General features: G+C 41.7%; 1 protein-coding gene across 4 annotated transcripts in view; it reads right to left on the reverse strand.

Moving 5' to 3' along the window:
• Positions 1-19,929, reverse strand: part of SCLT1 (sodium channel and clathrin linker 1) — a 137,010-nt gene that overhangs the window by 57,771 nt on the left and 59,310 nt on the right. For 3 of the 4 annotated variants that reach the window (XM_073341115.1, XM_073341118.1, XM_073341117.1), the window contains 4 exons: positions 13,038-13,112; positions 7,924-7,998; positions 7,124-7,269; positions 3,320-3,512 (listed from right to left, as the gene is read on the reverse strand). In XM_073341115.1, the coding sequence (XP_073197216.1) occupies positions 3,320-3,512; positions 7,124-7,269; positions 7,924-7,998; positions 13,038-13,112 (489 nt within the window). The remainder of the gene's footprint in view (positions 1-3,319; positions 3,513-7,123; positions 7,270-7,923; positions 7,999-13,037; positions 13,113-19,929) is intronic. The other variant, XM_073341116.1, reaches the window with a different exon arrangement.

Genomic DNA, 19,929 nt, shown 5'->3' on the forward strand with positions numbered 1-19,929 from the left:
TCAAGATTTATATTTTTAAAATGTAAAGTAATGAAAAGTGTGCATAAATCCTCTTCCCCTTTCAGCAAACACACAAGTGAAGTATATACAAGGCAGGTTCATTTGGTTTATTGTAACCATATGATTGAGATTTTACCTCTGGTCAATCAATATACCTTTAACCACTCAGTTTATGACAAGGAGCTTTAAATGCACCAATGAACATAGAATCATAGAATATCAGGGTTGGAAGGGACCCCAGAAGGTCATCTAGTCCAACCCCCTGCTCAAAGCAGGACCAATTCCCAGTTAAATCATCCCAGCCAGGGCTTTGTCAAGCCTGACCTTAAAAACCTCTAAGGAAGGAGATTCTACCACCTCCCTAGGTAACGCATTCCAGTGTTTCACCACCCTCTTAGTGAAAAAGTTTTTCCTAATATCCAATCTAAACCTCCCCCACTGCAACTTGAGACCATTACTCCTCGTTCTGTCATCTGCTACCATTGAGAACAGTCTAGAGCCATCCTCTTTGGAACCCCCTTTCAGGTAGTTGAAAGCAGCTATCAAATCCCCCCTCATTCTTCTCTTCTGCAGGCTAAACAATCCCAGCTCCCTCAGCCTCTCCTCATAACTCATGTGTTCCAGTCCCCTAATCATTTTTGTTGCCCTTCGCTGGACTCTCTCCAATTTATCCACATCCTTCTTGAAGTGTGGGGCCCAAAACTGGACACAGTACTCCAGATGAGGCCTCACCAATGTCGAATAGAGGGGAACGATCACGTCCCTCGATCTGCTCGCTATGCCCCTACTTATACATCCCAAAATGCCATTGGCCTTCTTGGCAACAAGGGCACACTGCTGACTCATATCCAGCTTCTCGTCCACTGTCACCCCTAGGTCCTTTTCTGCAGAACTGCTGCCTAGCCATTCGGTCCCTAGTCTGTAGCTGTGCATTGAGTTCTTCCGTCCTAAGTGCAGGACCCTGCACTTATCCTTATTGAACCTCATCAGATTCCTTTTGGCCCAATCTTCCAATTGGTCTAGGTCCTTCTGTATCCTATCCCTCCCCTCCAGCGTATCTACCACTCCTCCCAGTTTAGTATCATCTGCAAATTTGCTGAGAGTGCAATCCACACCATCCTCCAGATCATTTATGAAGATATTGAATAAAACCGGCCCCAGGACCGACCCCTGGGGCACTCCACTTGATACCGGCTGCCAACTAGACATGGAGCCATTGATCACTACCCGTTGAGCCCGACAATTTAGCCAGCTTTCTACCCACCTTATGGTGCATTCATCCAGCCCGTACTTCCTTAACTTGCTGACAAGAATACTATGGGAGACCGTGTCAAAAGCTTTGCTAAAGTCAAGAAACAATACATCCATTGCTTTCCCTTCATCCACAGAACCAGTAATCTCATCATAAAAGGCGATTAGATTAGTCAGGCATGACCTTCCCTTGGTGAATCCATGCTGGCTGTTCCTGATCACTTTCCTCTCATGCAAGTGCTTCAGGATTGATTCTTTGAGGACCTGCTCCATGATTTTTCCAGGGACTGAGGTGAGGCTGACTGGCCTGTAGTTCCCAGGATCTTCCTTCTTCCCTTTTTTAAAGACTGGCACTACATTAGCCTTTTTCCAGTCATCCGGGACTTCCCCGGTTCGCCACGAGTTTTCAAAGATAATGGCCAGTGGCTCTGCAATCACAGCCGCCAATTCCTTCAGCACTCTCGGATGCAACTCGTCCGGCCCCATGGACTTGTGCACGTCCAGCTTTTCTAAATAGTCCCTAACTGCCTCTATCTCCACAGAGGGCTGGCCATCTCTTCCGCATTTTGTGATGCCCAGCGCAGCAGTCTGGGAGCTGACCTTGTTAGTGAAAACAGAGGCAAAAAAAGCATTGAGTACATTAGCTTTTTCCACATCCTCTGTCACTAGGTTGCCTCCCTCATTCAGTAAGGGGCCCACACATTCCTTGGCTTTCTTCTTGTTGCCAACATACCTGAAGAAACCCTTCTTGTTACTCTTGACATCTCTGGCTAGCTGCAGCTCCAGGTGCGATTTGGCCCTCCTGATAACATTCCTACATGCCCGAGCAATATTTTTATACTCTTCCCTGGTCATATGTCCAACCTTCCACTTCTTGTAAGCTTCTTTTTTATGTTTAAGATCCGCTAGGATTTCACCATTAAGCCAAGTTGGTCGCCTGCCATATTTACTATTCTTTCGACTCATCGGGATGGTTTGTCCCTGTAACCTCAACAGGGATTCCTTGAAATACAGCCAGCTCTCCTGGAATGCTTTCTTAATTTACCATGTAACACAAAATTTTAAAGTTCTCCATATTATGTGGAAAATTAGACTCAGCCACTTGTTCTTGAAAAATGTAATGATACATACCTGAGTATGTTATGCTGATCACATATCAATTGCCAAGGAAACAAAGGAAAAAACGTAAGTCAAGTTGAGCAGTTTTCCTCTGATTTCCATCCAATTAGCCAGCCATGTAATACTATTTGGTGAATTTTGTAAATAGAGTGTACAATAATTTTATTTTTTATTGCCAGCAAATTGACCTCTCTCTTAAATGTTTTAAATTCTCCAAGGTTAAATACTTTTTCCTGGATCTCTTGTTGAATATCAAGGACAGTGCTCTGAAGATGGTGACTTTTGGACTATAAGTGACTTCATTATCATAGCTGTTAAAAATAAAGTAGTCTTCACTACAATACTAGCTCTATGGGCTCTCCATATGCCAACTCCCTAATTCCCAAATGTCCATTGCAAACAGACAAGTTTTTCCTCTTGTCTTTATATTCACAAACATTGAATTTTATATTTTTGCCTCTAGCCATATCCATCTTATTCATCCCCGCTTCCCCATAGACCTATACCTCCCATCTTCAGTTGTTAAGACCGCAGAGTCAAGTCCCAGTTTGACAGAATTCCTCAGGTCATGTCAGACTGGGATACTTCAGTGGGGAACCACAGAAGGTTCACGAGGGAAGGCTGAAGATAAGAACTGGTAGCTGTGTTCTCTGAAACATTTTCACCTGCAAATCTCCCAACTCTCCAAGCTTGTTCCAACCATGTTGCAGTCCTTATAACTAACATGAGAAGGGGAAAAGGAAGAAACTGGCATGTGAAGATGCCTCAGAGCACACTGGAAAACACAGTGGTTAATGTTAATCTTGCTGTTTCGGAGATCTGGGATCAAATCACTGCTACAAGCAGATATAACTCCACTGGAGCCCAGTTTGCCATCAGTAGTGAGTTTGGCTCCAGTTAAAGTTAGATAACCAGAAATGTTTTATTATTTAGTCTGTTTTGCTAGTACCTTTAATTTAGCTTTTTGTTGTGCCTCCATGACCAGTTTCCTCAAGTCCTCTCCTTCTTTACGCAGCTGTTCATTTTCTTGATGAAGTTTTAGTCTTTGTTCACTAATAGAGCCAGAGTTTTCTCTTTCAGAATCCAGAATGCTTTGCAGCTTGCAAACCATTTCCTGGCAACGAGATATCTCTTCCTCGGAGCTGAAAAGGGAAAACAAATCTCACTAGACTATCAACTCAGGAGTTAAGTCAAGTTCAGTCTACGCTTTTCTAAGTTTCCCTATCATTTGTGTGTGCATTTTAATTAGAATCTTTAATTATATTTTGTATTTTGAAGGCCAAATACTTATTTTTAAAATTCATAATGCTTGTCAACATCAATGTATTTGTGGATGGGTGAACATGTGAATTCTTTTTAATGCTTCATATTTAAAAGTACAAATATTTTTGAAATTAATTTTTATTCCACTGGGTGTGTGATGTCTATGTCTAAGAGGAACAAACAGCCACAAAAAAATTCACAAAAATATTTAATTCAATTTTAAAATTTCCTTTTTGTCAGCCTCAGAGAGGCCAAGCATTGAATGACCATGGAAAATTAACTATACAAAATCTTCATATGATAAATTAACTACATTAATTAAAAAGGATGGTTGCGTTTGAGATATAGGAGGTTGGACTTCACAAGGGAACAGGATAGCCAGAGTTGAGGCCAAAGTTCAGGAAACCTGCATTAAGCCCTTGGAGAAGGGGACTGTCTTCTGTTATGTTTGTACTGCACCAAGCATAAGTTTCTAGCCACTATGAGAATACAAAAAATTACTAATACATAAGTAAATAATTAATTGAACTCAAATTTGGACTCTGGATTATCGTAGGGCAAATGTTTTTGGCTGAATAGTTCATTTGCTGAAAAATTTATCTTCAGCTCGACCAAAACCGATTGTTGATTTGACATGAAATTGTTGAATAGTTTCAAGGGGACTTAGATGCCACTTGACTTCAGTGGTGCTCCCTTATACTCTATACTGTTGTGGGGGCAGCACTTACCTGGGATATGGGAGAGCAGGTGGGCTTCAAGTCCCCACTCTGCCTGATTTGGAACAAGGATTTAAACTTGGGCCTCCCACATCCAAGACGAGTGCCTTAATCACTTGGATATACAGTCTCCCTCTGGCTCAATTAATATTATTTATTGAAAGCAGAACAGCTTCAACAGGAGAGACAGAGAGAGATCAACCCAGAATTCCCTCTAGCCTAGTCGTTAGGGCACTGACCTACAAAATGGGAGTCGCAAGTTCAAATCCCTGCTCCCTAGCAGGTACAGCAGGAAATTGAACCTGGGTTTCCCACATTCCAGGTGAGTGCTCTAACCATGGGACAACAGGTTATAAGTAGACTTGGAAGGGTGAGATTTTAATTAGTAAACATCCATTTCACTGTACATACACAAACCAACTAAAAAAAAAAATAAAACTTTATAGAGAGGCAAAGTGAGAAAAATGTTGCTTGAGAAATTAGAGTTTGATTTGAGGATATTTACTTTGTGTATTTTGACATGTGATGTCGACCATTTGTGTTTTAATAGTTACAAAGCTTTACTTTATGAATCTCAATGTCTACTGTCATTAAATAATTGTCTGACCCCTTCTAACTTCCCATAACTGTCAAATATTAAATAAAAATAAAAAATGCTTAAAATATATGATTTTGTGCAAATGTAAATTGATACAAATTAGAAAAAATGCTTAACAGTAAACATCAATATCAGTCAATGTTATAAATAAAAATCAAAATCAAGTTTTGCCAACCCTTACTATAAGGGGAAGGGCTGTATTGTGACCTCCCGGGGTTTTGTGAATGGTATTTCCAACTTATCTTTGCAAAAAAAAAAAATACTTGAAATAAAAAAAAAACAAATTTTCCCCCTTGGTTTTTTGTTTTGGGTCCATCCAAAACTCCACCCACCCCTAATTCGGCCAGCAAACTGAAAAAGTGACTATTCACAAGGCTCTACTCTGGATAATTTCCTCTCATTTACTCTATTTCTGTTAGTCCCACCTACATCTTGCCCCCACCTCATACCTCTAACTGCACCAATCTCATTATTCTCACACATTTTGCCTGCTATCTACTTGCTCCTCACTCTCCTCTCTTCCCTATTTCTACCTTCCTCCCCATCAGCTTCCTGTTCCTTTTCCCCACTCTCCTCTAACTCCCAGAATCCCTTTCCACCATTCATTGACTCTTCTTCAACTTCAGATACTCCCACCTTCCACAACACACACAAGCAAGCAAAGCAAAGCAAAGCAAGATATATTGTATTCCTTTCCTCCACCCTTCAAACTCTATCTGTTTAGATTATAAACTTTTTAGGGGAAGGATTGTGGAGACTTACATTTGTCCAGTACCTAGCACATTTTGGATGCTACCACAGTAATAGTATGGGCGTCCTGTGCAGTGGTTTGGGGAGGACAAAACCACAGACGGTATTATATAGACCAATTAGAACCCTAGTGTATGCTGACTCTAAAAAATAGGAATTCTTCTGAATATTTTGCAAAAAATGGTTTTCCAAGCAGATAACATTAACAATTAAAATAGGATTATTAGCCAGAAAAATGGTTTCTATTTTTTCCTTTGTAAGAGAACTGCTTTCAGCTCTGATCTGGTCAAGAAAATCTGTTTAGTTCTAAAATATGTCGTCCTCACTTATAATATCATCCAATGCTGCATATTTTAAAAAAAGAATGATTATGACAACCTACTATTCATATTTCTGAATAAGAACTTACGACAAAATACAAACACTTGACACAAGACTACTTCGATCAGATGGAAATATTGAATTAAATACTGATTAGTAGGACATACTGGTTACAGGAACTCCTCACTTAACGTTGTAGTTATGTTCCTGAAAAATGCGACTTTAAGCAAAATGATGTTAAGCGAATCCAATTTCCCCATAAGACTTAAGGTAAATGAGGGGGTTAGGTTCCAGGGAAATTTTTTTCACCTATATATAAGTTTTAAACAAACAATTTAATGCCGGTACACAGTGATGATGATTGTGAAGCTTGGTTGAGATGGAGGAGTCAGAGGGTGGGATATTTCCCAGGGAATGCCTTACTGCTAAATGATGAACTAGCAATTGGCTGAGCCCTCAAGGGTTAAGTCTCACACTCTACAAGGCAGCAGGAAAGGAGGGAGGGCAGACAGAGACAGACACATACCCAGTGTGTGTTTGAGAGACAGATATGCATATTTCCCCTTTAAGTATGAAGAGTGGGGTCAGAAGTACACTGCCTTGTTAATTAGACCAGCAAGTTGGGACCAGGCAGCAGCTCCCTCTGTCCGTGTGTCCCGCCCTGTTCTATGGAAGATGGGGTAAGCGGGGTGCAGGAGCAAGGGGGAGGGGGACACCCTGACATTAGTCCTCTTCTTCTCCCCCGCAACAAGCAGGAGTTTTGGTGAGCAGCTCCAAGGCAGAGGGCAGGAGCAGCACACTGCAGTGGCAGGAGGGACAGCTGAACAGCAGGCAATTGATAGCCTGCTGAGCACCTGCTGCACAGGAAATTTAAGGGAGCGGGGAGCTGATAGGGGGCTGCCGTTCCATCATGGTTTCAACCACTCACCAGTTAGCTGCAACAGGCTGCTCTTACTGCAAGCAGTGGACAAAGCAGGCGGCTGCCAAACGACATTAAAAGGGAGCATGCACAACTTTAAATGATCATGTTCCCTAATTGATCAGCAACCTAACAATGAAACAACGTTAACCAGGACAACTTTAAGTGAGGAGTTCCTGTACTTACTTCATTTCCAGTTGTTTAATTTTGTTTTGTGCCGCCTGTAGACACAGCTGAAGGTCATCTTTTGTACGTTCTGCTATCAGACATCTTTGGTGTAGTTCCTCCAGTTTTCTGTAATCACATTCACTTCCTCTGCCTTCACGGTAAATCTGAAGGATAGGCTTACATGTAAATTTCATTTTATCACACAGATGGCTGTCAGTGTAGTATTGCTGCCTACATTAAGTTATCCATTCCATTTTCCATCACAGTTTTCAGTAACTGAAGGAATGGGACTTCCATTGCTACTACTGGGATAACAGTCTTATAGATTTTGCAGTTAGTTAATTTTTCTGATACTCAGCCTAAATCTTCTTTTGCTTAAATTTTCATTATTGCATCTATTTACACCCTTTGAACCATTTTAAACACTTCTTACTCCTATTTGGTTTTTATACCTTTAAAACAGTTGTAAGGCTTTTATAAACACAGTTAGACACATATCCTGAACATAGATAATACGACTATGCTGAATATATACTGAATAACGAGTTAGGAATTTAGAAACATTCTCCAAGAGCCATCTTTTGCAGTCCACCTACTATAACTCTAAAATTTATTAGAAATATAAAATGTATTTTTCAATTTCCATCACTGGATTTACAATTAAACAAAAAACAAGCAAATACAAAACTAAGCATATGGTCTATTCTTTCACCCCATTTAACTCAATGATATTAGAGAAAATAGTGAAATAGAAACTTAAGACAATATTATACAATAAAGAAAAGTTAAAGTGTAAAACTGAATATCTGCATTCTTACTTTCTCAAGTTCTTCTTCCACTGCTCGCTTCTCTCTAATGGCCCGTTCAATTTGACTTTGCTTGTCTCCACACTCCTATAAGAAGTCAAACCATTTTCTAAGGGAATTAAATACATCAAACCAAAAGAACAACAAAAACATGTGTTAAATGAAAGTTAAGGCTGCAAAAGGAAACACTCCAAAGTCAGGAAATACTGAAGCTAAAAGGTTGCTCATGCAAACTTAGTTCACTTTATTTTTGCATGTGCATTATGACGTACTCTAAGTGCATCCTTTTTTTCCCTGCAGAGCCACCGTCTCATTCAGTGTATAGGTTAGATAAGGGGCAGTGAAAGTATGTGGTACTTTTTTAAATCCTCATTAGTCAATGAGTGAATGCTTACCTAATTCACTGCACACCATCCACACTCCTCTGGTCTCCTACCTCGTTCTTTACAAATTCCTCCTTTATTAATGTTCACTGTACAACATCCATCCTATGCAAATCTTCTCTCAGTTACACTGGTACAAAATCTCATTTACTTTGTACTAACATCCTGATAAGTGCAAACAGAATTTGTTCCCCAGCCCTCCCAAAAAGTACAGATCCTCAAGAGTCACTTCATTCCTTATTTATTCCTGCTAATTTACTGAGTACCATCTAATCTCTGTCCTGAATGAGGCATGGAGAGATACTTAGGAAAAATAGTATGTAATCATATCACTAAAGATTACAGTAGTACATATATGTACAGTAACCTGGTACTGAGATGGGATGCAAAATTTCCCATGTCACTAATACAAGTTCTTTATCCTGGTGGCTATGCAAATATTATTATTTAAGAAGGGGACTGGCCACACACTAGTAGATACATAAAAACTTAAAAGCCAAATAAATATACATATCAAAGAATACTACAAAAATTTACAGAAATAAGAGAACAATTCTTAGTATTATTATACTCACAAATTCCTAAGAATAGTGAAAAACAAAGATAGAAGAATACAGCCAGGGGAGTACCTCATCACAATGCAGTTTACACCATTTTGTGGAACCTGATGTGCCCAACAACAGGTTGGATATACACATCTCTTGTATACCTTTTCCCATTCTTCCCACACAGATCTTAGATTATAAATTGACAATGTTTCTGCCCTTGCCCATGTGTGGTATTCTGATTAACAGACATAGAATTCCAGCGAACCATGATTTAATTTCTGACAGTTAGTATTCCATTTGCTTCAATTAATTTCTTAATAGTTTTGAAATATCAGTGTGGTTAGCTCCATGTTTACCTTACTGCAGAAAGTACCTAAAAATCCACTGTTTTAAACCTATTTGTGCAGCTGGCAATGTACTCATTCTTTTGTGGTTTACTTATTTGTGCCAAGCAGATATTGCTAAATTTTATAACCTTAGAGCAAGTACATAGGCTAACCTATTCTAAAAACAGGGCCTCAGCTAGGTCTCATTCTAATTCTTAACCTTTCTACCTACAGAATGCCTAGTATACTTAATCTTTAGTATTTTCTACTTGCATTTGGCAGTTAGATTATACATTAGTCGAAAATACACCCTTAACATATCATTTATAAACTAATCCATAACCGCCCACCACTAGGCTTCAAGCATATTGCAAAGCCTATTTTATCAGCAATACATTTTATGTTCTCCTACTTGCATAATAGTGTTTCTTAAGCATCTAGGCATTCTCTTCACATATGGATAATAATGCCAAATTTCTAAACAAAGGTCACCAAGATCAGGTTAGGGGTGCAAAGTACACACACACACAAAAAGAGAGTAGAGTTAATGTTGCTTGAGGAATCTTAACTTTGGCATTTCCTTAACTTTGGCATTGGTTTCTTTTTCAACTTTAATATTAATTTTAAATGGAGCTTCCGAGGAATCTTTTAAATAAAAATTAAAAAATTAAAAAAGAAAAAAAAATTCCACCATGTAGAATGCTGTGTTTTGTGCAAAATAAGCACTCAATAAGGCAAGAAAAGTGAAGTGGAATTTCTTTAATGCAGACCTGCTTGTGGACCATGATCTGAGTGGGGAAGGGTAGGAGAGAGGTCCTGGAGGCCAAATTTAGGCTGTTAGGTAAGAGATTGAAGTCCAGGACCTCCATGGTCGCATTCTCTGAAATGCTTCCAGTTCCACGCGCAGGGCCAGTTAGACAGGCAGAACTGCAGGGTCTCAATGCATGGATGAGACAATAGTGTACGGAGGAGGGGTTTAGATTGGGGAAGCTTGTGGGAGAGAGGGAGCCTATACAGGAAGGATGGGCTCCACCCTAAACCAAAATGGAACCAGATTGCTGGCGCTTAAAATTAAAAAGGTCGTAGAACAGTTTTTAAACTAAGGGCTGGGGGGGAAGCCAACAGGTGTGGAGGAACATGTGATTCAGACATTCCTTAGGGGAGGATCTATAAATGGAGATTCCCTATATCCTAATAAGGAGGAGAGGATGGAAAATGATAAAATACAGGGAGGATCTGATTAGAAACAGTCAAATGAAAAAAAAAGTCCCATTCAGTTATATCATGCAATAGGGGACAGCCAAAAAATGACAAGTTTTTAACATGCTTATATGTCTAAATAAGAAGATGGGTGAACTAGAGTGCCTAGTATTAAATGAGGATATTGATATAATAGGCATCACAGAAACCTGGTGGAACGAGGCTAATCAATAGGACACAGTAATTCCAGGACACAAAATATATCAGGAGGACAGAACAGGTCGTGCTGGTGGGGGAGTGGCACTGTATGTGAAAGAAAGCATAGAATCAAATGAAGTAAAAATCTTAAGTGAACTAAATTGTACTACAGAATCTCTCTGGATAGTAATTCCATACTTGAAAAATAAGAATATAGCAGTAGGGCTATATAACAGACCACCTGATCAGGATGGTGTTAGTGACTCTGAAATGCTCAGGGAGATTAGAGAGGCTATTAAAATAAAAAACTCAATAATAATAATAATGATGGGGGATTTCAACTACCCCATATTGACTGGGTACATATCACCTTAGGAAGGGATCCTGAGACAAAGTTTCCTGACACCTTAAATGACTGCTTCTTGGAGCAGCTAGTCCTGGAACCCACAAGAGGAGAGGCAATTCTTGATTTAGTGCTAAGTGAAGCACAGGATCTGGTCCAAGAGGTGAATATAACTTGACCGCTTGGTAATAGTGACCATAATATAATTAAATTTAACATCCCTGTGGCGGGGAAAACTCCACAGCAGCCCAACACTGTCGCATTTAATTTCAGAAAGGGGAACTACACAAAAATGAGGAGGTACGTGAAACAGAAATTAAAACGTACAGTACCAAAAGTAAAATCCCTGCAAGCTGCGTGGAAACTTTTTAAAGACACCATAATAGAGGTTCAACTTAAATGTATTCCCCAATTTAAAAAAACATAATAAGAGAACCAAAAAAACTGCCATCGTGGTTAAACAAGTAAAAGAAGCAGTGAGAGGCAAAAAGGCATCCTTTAAAAAGTGGAAGATAAATCCTAATGAAGAAAATAGAAAAGAGCATAAACTCTGGCAAATGAAGTATAAAAATATAATTAGAAAGACCAAAAAAGAATTTAAGAACAGCTAGCCAAAGACTCCAAAAGTAATAGCAAATTTTTTTTTTAATACATCAGAAGCAGAAAGCCTGCTAAACAAGTAGTGGGGCCACTGGATGATCAAGATGCTAAAGCAGCACTCAAAGACAATAAGGCCATTGTGGAGAAACTAAATGAATTCTCTGCATTGGTCTTCACTGTTGAGGACGTGAGGGAGATTCCCAAACCCAAGCCATCCTTTTTGGGTGACAGATCTGAGGAACTGTCCCAAATTGAGGTGTCATTGAAGGAGGTTTTGGAACAAATTGATAAACTAAACAGCAATAAGTCTCCAGGGCCTGATGGTATTCACCCAAGAGTTTTGAAGGAACTCAAATGTGAAATTGCAGGACTACTAACTGTCATCTGTAACCTATCATTTAAATCAGCTTCTGTACCAAATGACTGGAGGATAGCTAATGTGATGCCAAATTTTTAAAAAGGGCTCCAGAGGTGACCCTGGCAACTACAGGCCAGTGAGCCCCACTTCAGTACAGGGCAAATTGAAACGATCATAACGAACAAAATTGTCACACATAGATTAACATAATTTGTTGGGAAATAGTCAACATGGTTTTTGTAAAGGGAAATCATGCCTCACCAGTCTACTAGAATTCTTTGAGGAGGTCAACATGCATGCAGACAAAGGAGATCCAGTGGATATAGTGTACTTAGATTTTCTGAAAGCCTTTGACAAGGTCCCTCACCAAAGGCTCTTAAGCAACATAAGCAGTCATGGGATAAGAGGGAAGGTTCTCTCATGGATTGGTAACTGGTTAAGAGATAGGAAACAAAGGGTAGGAATAAATGGTCAGTTTTCAGAATGGAGAGAAGTAAACAGTGGTGTCCCCCAGGGATCTGTACTGGGCCCAGTCCTATTTAACATATTCATAAACAATCTGAAAAAAAGGGGTAAACAGTGAGGTGGCAAAATTTGCAGAGGATACAAAACTATTCAAGATAGTTAAGTCCCAGGCAGACTGCGAAGAGCTACAAGAGGATCTCACAAAACTTGGTGACTGGGCAACAAAATGGCAGATGAAATTTACTGTTGATAAATGCAAAGTAATACACATTGGAAAACAAAATCCTAACTATACATATACAATGATGGGGTCTAAATTAGCTGTTACCACTTGTCAAGGTTCCTTCCCCACTCTGAACTCTAGGGTACAGATGTGGGGACCTGCATGAAAGACCACCTAAGCTTATTCTTCCCAGCTTAGGTTGAAAACTTCCTCAAGGTACAAACTTTGCCTTGTCTTTGAACCCTATGCTGCCATCACCAAGCGTGTTAAACAAAGAACAGGGAAAGAGCCCACTTGGAAGCATCTTTCCCCCCAAAATCCCCCCAAGCCCTACACCCCCTTTCCTGGGGAAGGCTTGATAAAAACCCTCACCAATTTGCGTAGGTGAACACAGACCCAAACCCTTGGATCTTAAGAACAAGGAAAAAGCAATCAGGTTCTTAAAAGAAGAATTTTAATTAAAGAAAAAGTAAAAGAATCACCTCTGTAAAATCAGGATGGTAAATACCTTGCAGGGTAATCAGATTCAAAACATAGAGAATCCCTCTAGGCAAAACCTTAAGTTACAAAAAGACACAAAAACAGGAATATACATTCCATTCAGCACAGCTATTTTACCAGCCATTAAACAAAAGGAAATCTAATGCATTTCTAGCTAGATTGCTTACTAACTTTTTACAGGAGTTCTGAAGAGCATTCCTGATCTGTTCACGGCAAAAGCATCACACACACAGACAGACCCTTTGTTCCTCCCCCCTCCAGCTTTGCAAGTATCTTGTCTCCTAATTGGTCATTTTGGTCAGGTGCCAGCGAGGTTATCTTAGCTTCTTAACCCTTTACAGGTGAAAGGGTTTTGCCTCTGGCCAGGAAGGATTTTATAGTTCTGTATACAGAAACGTGGTTACTCTTCCCTTTATATTTATGACACCACTCAAGAAAGATCTTGAGTCATTGTGGATAGCTCTCTGAAAACATCCACTCAATATGCAGCAGCAGTGAAAAAAGTGAACAGAATGTTGGGAATCATCAAGAAAGGGATAGATAATAAGACAGAAAATATCATATTGCCTCTATATAAATCCATGGTACACCCACACCTAGAATACTGCATGCAGACGTGGTCACCCCATCTCAAAAAAGATATACTGGAACTGGAAAAGGTTCAGAAAAGGGCAACAAAAATGATTAGGGTATAGAACGGCTTCCGTATGAGGAGAGATTAATAAGACTAGAACTTTTCAGCTTAGAAAAGAGGAGACAAAGGGGGGATATGATCGAGGTCTATAAATCATAAGTGGTATAGAGAGTAAATAAGGAAGTGTTATTCACTCCTTCTCATAATACAGGAACAAGGGGCCCCCAAATAGGTAGCAGGTTTAAAACAAACACAAGAAAACACAAACATAGGTTTAAAACAAACACAAGAAAGTATTTTTTCATGCAATGCACTGTCAATCTCTGGAACTCCTTGCCAGAGGGTATTGTGAAGGCCAATACTATAACAGTTCAAAAGGGAGCTAGATAGATTCATGGAAGATAGGTCCATCAATGGCTATTAGCCAGGATAGGCAGGAATGGTGTCCCTAGCCTCTGTTTGCCAGAAGCTGGGATTGGATGACAGGGCATGGATCACTTGATGATAACCTGTCTGTTCATTCCCTTTGGTGCACCTGCCTTGGCCACTGTCAGGGGACAGGATACTGGGTTTGATGGACCTTTGGTCCCACAGTATGACCGTTCTTATGTTCTTAGAGCGTGTACATCTCTCACTGAAGAAAGCAGGTGTGCCTGAAGAGCTCTGCTACACTTGGTACATGCTTTTGTGTACTGAATGAGGCAATCCTTACTGAAGTCAATAGATTTCCACATAACCACCAAAAGGTAAGTGTCTTATCAAGTGACTACCTGTGTGCAGTATTTCAAGTTTCTAACCAAAATCAATGAGGCACTAGAGCTGTCCAAAAGGGTTGCAAAGACTTTTTATAATGGCAAAAATTGTGTCTATTTTTCCCACTCTATTTGAAAATGGCCATATCATTTTTGCTAAAAAGCCAAAAAGAAAAAGCTCCCAAAAAACTATTTAATGTTCAGGAAGAAATCAAACCTAAGAAGTTTCAGTCCAAAAGATGAAAGGTTATGCAATTAAAAAAGGCCATTTATAATGTAAACATCTTTGCAATATTTACTATAACTGTCACTATGCCCTTCAGCTAAAATACACAATATGTTCAAATAGCTGTGTGACTGATACCTGTTACTGTAGCACAGGTAACTACCAAAATGAGATTTTTTTTTAAACTTAGTTTCAGCATGCTTTTCCTCAAAATGAGAGTGTTTTTGCTGAACATAGGAGAAAAATTGAAAGAAAAAATGTTACTTGATAATTGAATCCATCATTAATGCTGTTCATATTCCTCAACAATGTACTTTAAGAAATGCAGCTTTTTACTTGACATAAACTTCATTATCTCAGCTGTTTGTATAGAAGATCTATGCATTCTATATTTGTTCATTGAGGTGACGTGCTATGTCTGTGAAAGGATCCTTGCATTTTAATTATGTTCTTCAGCCTCCCCCTTTATCCAAAAATCCTCATTTTATTTATGATTTCAAAAGTTAAATGTAATAAAATTTCAGAACAAGAATAAAGCTAAGATTATTATATCATTAGTATAATCATCAGTGATAGCAAAAACACAGATCCTAGAGATGGATCACCCAAAGGAAGAAAGATTTAAAAAAAAGGGTTTCGAATTTGTATTTAAACAGCCTACGTATGGCTCTACACATATATTTGAATCACTATTTTGCTAAATTAACCCATGTCTAAGCAGCTGTTTTGCAAAAGATATATACTAAAGTGAGCTAATATGATTGAACATATCTAGTACAGATCTGTTGATTAAGAAGATGCAACAGTACATAGTCAATTTTCAGAGCAATCCATGCTTTGAAGGAAGTAGGTGCAGGAGTATTGCCTATACAAAATTGCACCTTGGTTCTCAACATTTAGAGTAACTTGAAAGACTTTGCAGGCTGCCTCAAAGTCTGGAAAAATGAAGGACTGTGGAGAGCTACTTCTCATGGGGAAATGTCCGATAACTGCAAAGCATTATTCTAGGTGGTAAGTCTTAGTCTATGAAGTATCATACATGTTGGTGTACCCTGTAACTCACTGAGTTAGAGGCTAGCCCTTGCTGTGGATGGCTCCTTTATGCTACCCCAACAGCATAAAGGGGCTGCAACAGCTCCCCAGAAGATACCTCCAGGGCAGCTGTCAGGAAAGGATGACATAGCAGTCCCACACTGCCTTCCTACACCACTCTGTGCCAGTCACATAGGGCTGCCATAAATTGGAGCAGCCACTAGGGCTGCTCTAACTTACCCTTGGAGTCCGCGGCAGTCCCTGGAGGAGCCCAGAATTATGGAGATGCAATGGTGGCATAAAGTCAATTTTGCCTCCCTTCACCTGAGTTGTGCCTTCTCTATTGCACTTCCAGAGAGGTATAGTACAGAATCTAGCCCACTATTTATTTACCTGGCAAGAAATGGAAATGCTATCACTTCTAGTATTTTCTTTTATTACTCATGCTGCTCTAAACTTTCTTGGTGAGAATGTGTGATGCAGACAATCAGAACATAAAAAAATTAAGAGTACATGGAAAACACCTCTCTCAAATCTGTTAAATCATTCAACTTCCTCTATTTGATTACAGGATGTGTGTTTCATTTGTACAGTTACCCATGGACCAGGATTACAGTATGTATATTTAGGCTGCAAACTCTCTGGAGAAGTAATTATCCAATACCTGTGTCTTCTACAACAGAGTAATTTACTGGCATGTAAATAAGTAATAGTTAGGGAGGATCCGTTAGGGCTGAAGCCAATTTAAACTCAAGCCACATTCTTATGGGATAAGAGAGATATAGTGAGTATTTCTGAAATCTTTCTTGACAGATACTCCATTCATTATTGTATATACAGCAGGTATATATGAGGAGAGAAAGAAAAGGGGTACAAGTAATGATTGAATTTATTTATCTTTAAAGGATAGCTAGTTACAAATACCTTCCATTCAGTTCATCTAATGCAGAACACAAGAGTAGGAGAAAAAAAACGGTTACTTACCTCTTGTAATGGTTGTTCTTCGAGATGTGTTGCTCATATCTATTCCAATTAGGTGTGTGCATGCCGCGTGCACAGTCATTGGAAAGTTTTTCCCCTAGCAGCACCCATTGGATTGGCTGTGGAGCCCCCTAGAGTCGTGCTTTCATGGTGCTCAATATATGACCCTGGCAACCCGGCATCTCCTCAGTTCCTTCTTGCAGACTACTCCGACAGAGGGGAAGATGGGTGGGTTTGGAATGGATATGAGCAACACATCTCGAAGAACAATTCCAAGAGGTGAGTAACTGTTTTTTCTTCTTCAAGTGATTGCTCATATCAATTCCAATGAGGTGACTTCCAAGCCTTACTTAGGCGACGGGGTCAGAGTTAAGGAAAGGAAAGGAGTTAAGAATTGCAGCACTGCTCTACCAAAAGCTGCGTCCTCTCTGGCGTGCCGGACGATGGCGTGGTGAGAGTGAAAGTATGTACTGAGGACCAAGCTGCTGCTCTGCAGATTTCTTGGATTGGGACCTGGGCCAGGAACGCTGATGATGAGGCCTGTGCCCTCGTGGAGTGTGCCGAAAAAGCCAGGCTTGGTACCCTGGCCAGTTCATAGCACGTGTGGATGCACAACGTGATCCAGGAGGATATTCTTTGAGATGAGACTGGGAGGCTTTTCATCCGGTCTGCCACCACTATGAACAGCTGGTTCAATTTTCTGAACGGCTCAGTGCGCTCGATGTAGAAAGCTAGTGTTCTTTGAACATCAAGGGAGTGTAATCACTGCTTTTGGGTACTGGCACGAGGCTTAGAGTAAAAGACAGGAAGGAAAATGTCCTGGCTGATGTGGAAATGCGACACCACCTTGGGGAGAAAGGCCAGGTGTTGCCTGAGTTGCATCTTATCCTTGTGGAAAACCATGTTAGGTGGGCCAGAGGTGAAGCCCGTTAGCTCAGATACCCTTCTCGCAGACGTAATGGAGACCAGGAAAGCTACCTTCCAAGACAGATACAGGAGGAAGCAAGTTGCGAGTGGTTCGAATGAGGGCCCCGTGAGCCTGGAAAGGACTAGGTTAAGGTCCCACACAGGGACGGGTTGCCGGATCTGAGGATATAGATGGTCCAAACCTTCGAGGAAGCGACCAACCATAGGGTTGGCGAAGACCAATCCATCAGACGCACATGGGTGGAAGGCCGAGATAGTAGCGAGGTGTACCCTTATGGAGGACACCACCAGGCCTTGATGTTTCAGGTGTAGGAGGTACTCTAAGATGGGGGGTACCGGTACCTGGAGAGGGGCTGTGCAACATTGGTCACACCAACATGAGAATCTTTTCCACTTTGCCAGATACGTGGCTCTAGTAGAGGGCTTCCTGCTGCCGAGGAGGACCTCCCTTACATGTTCTGAGCACAGAAGTTCCATGGGGTTCAGCCATGAAGCTTCCAAGCCGTGAAGTGGAGGGACTGTAGATTGGGGTGACAGAGGTAACCGTGGTCCTGAGTAAGTTGGGGAGGAGCGGTAACGTGACCAGTTTATCCACCAACAGCTCCAGCAGCGTGGTGTACCAGTGCTGTTGAGCCCACGCTGGAGCTATCAGAATTACCTTTGCCCCCTCCTTGCAGAGCTTGAGCAGGACCTTGTGCATGAGAGAGAAGGCGGGGAAGGCATAGAGCAGGCGACCTCTCCAGAATAGCAGAAATGCATCCATGAGGGAGTCTGGGCTGTGATCCTGGAAAGAGCAGAACGTTGGACACTTCCTGTTGTGTCGGGTGGCAAACAGGTCGACCTGGGGAAACCCCCACCTTTGGAAATTGAGGTGTATGACATCTGGACGGATGGACCACTCGTGTGTGCAGAAGGACCTGTTGAGGTGGTCTTCCAGCGTGTTCTGAACTCCTGGTAGAAAGGATGCTTCCAGGTGAATGGAGTGGGCTATGCAAAACTCCCCTATGATGGGGGGCCCTTCAGCTGTGGGAGAGGAACGGACTCCCCCTTGCTTGCTGATGTAAAACATGGTGGTGGTGTTGTCCATTAGAATCACTGTGCACTGGCCTTGCAGTTGGGTCTAGAAGGCCTGGCAAGCGAGGCGAACCCCTCTCAGCATCTTGATGTTGATATGTAGGGAGAGCTCATCCCGCGAGCACAGGCCCTGTGTCTGGAGGCCCCCCATCCCAGAGTCAACACGTCCATAACCAGGGACAAGGAAGGTTGAGGGCTGTGGAAGGGGACACCTCCGCACACCGCTTTGGGGTTGAGCCACCAGGGGAGGGACGTGAGGACCAGCTCTGGCACCGTGACCACTGAATTCAAGCTGATGCGCCCCCGGTAATAGGCCAAGGCGAGCCATGCCTGCAATGGCCTGAGCCACAGCCTGGCACGCCACATCACATAAGTGCAAGAAGCCATGTGACCGAGGAGACTCAGGCACCCCCTTGCTGTTGAGGTTGGGAATTTCTGGAGGCTTTGAATTATGTCCTTGATGGTTCGGGACTCCGGTAGAAGGGCCCGCACCTGGACTGAGTCTAACACTGCCCCAATGAATTCTATTCTCTGGGTTGGTTCCAGGGTCAACTTCCCCAAGTTAAGGAGGAAACCCAGCCGCTCGAACGTGCACCTAACCAAACAGATTTGGGACCGCACCTGTGCCCTGGGGAAGCCCCTGAGCAGCCAGTCGTCGAGGTAGGGGTAATTCCTGCACCTGCTGGCGACGGAGGAAAGCAGCCACAACCGACATGCACTTGGTGAACACTCGGAGGGGCTACTGAGAGGCCAAATGGTAAGGATAATAGTGCCTAGGGAGATCATGCAGAACTTCAACTTTACCACGAATTTGTTGAGCCCACACAGATCTAGGATGGGCCTGAGACCCACTTTGGCCTTGGGGATTAGGAAGTATCAGGAGCAGAATCCTTTGTCCCTTAGCTCCTGAGGAACCTACTTCACCGCTCCCATGGTGAGGAGCACCTGCACCTCCTGGTTAAGGAGTTGCTCATGAGAGGGGTCCCTGAAGAGGGATGGGGGCGGAGGGTAGGAGCAGAACTGGAGAGAGTATCCCACTTCCACCATGTGGAGGACCCAGTGGTCTGAGGTTATTTGGGTCCAGGCATGGTAGAAGTGGGACAAACTATTCAAAAAGGGTGGGGAAGGATCCAGGAATGAGACTGGTAAGCTGTCCTCAGGCGTCCCTTCAAAAGGCCTGCTTGGAACCCGACGATGGTTTGGTTGGGCCCTGGCCTAGTCTGGAAGGAGGGCTGGAAGGCTTCCTT

The sequence above is a fragment of the Lepidochelys kempii genome, chromosome 4, assembly GCF_965140265.1.
Source record: "Lepidochelys kempii isolate rLepKem1 chromosome 4, rLepKem1.hap2, whole genome shotgun sequence".
NCBI classification, from domain to species: Eukaryota; Metazoa; Chordata; order Testudines; family Cheloniidae; genus Lepidochelys; species Lepidochelys kempii.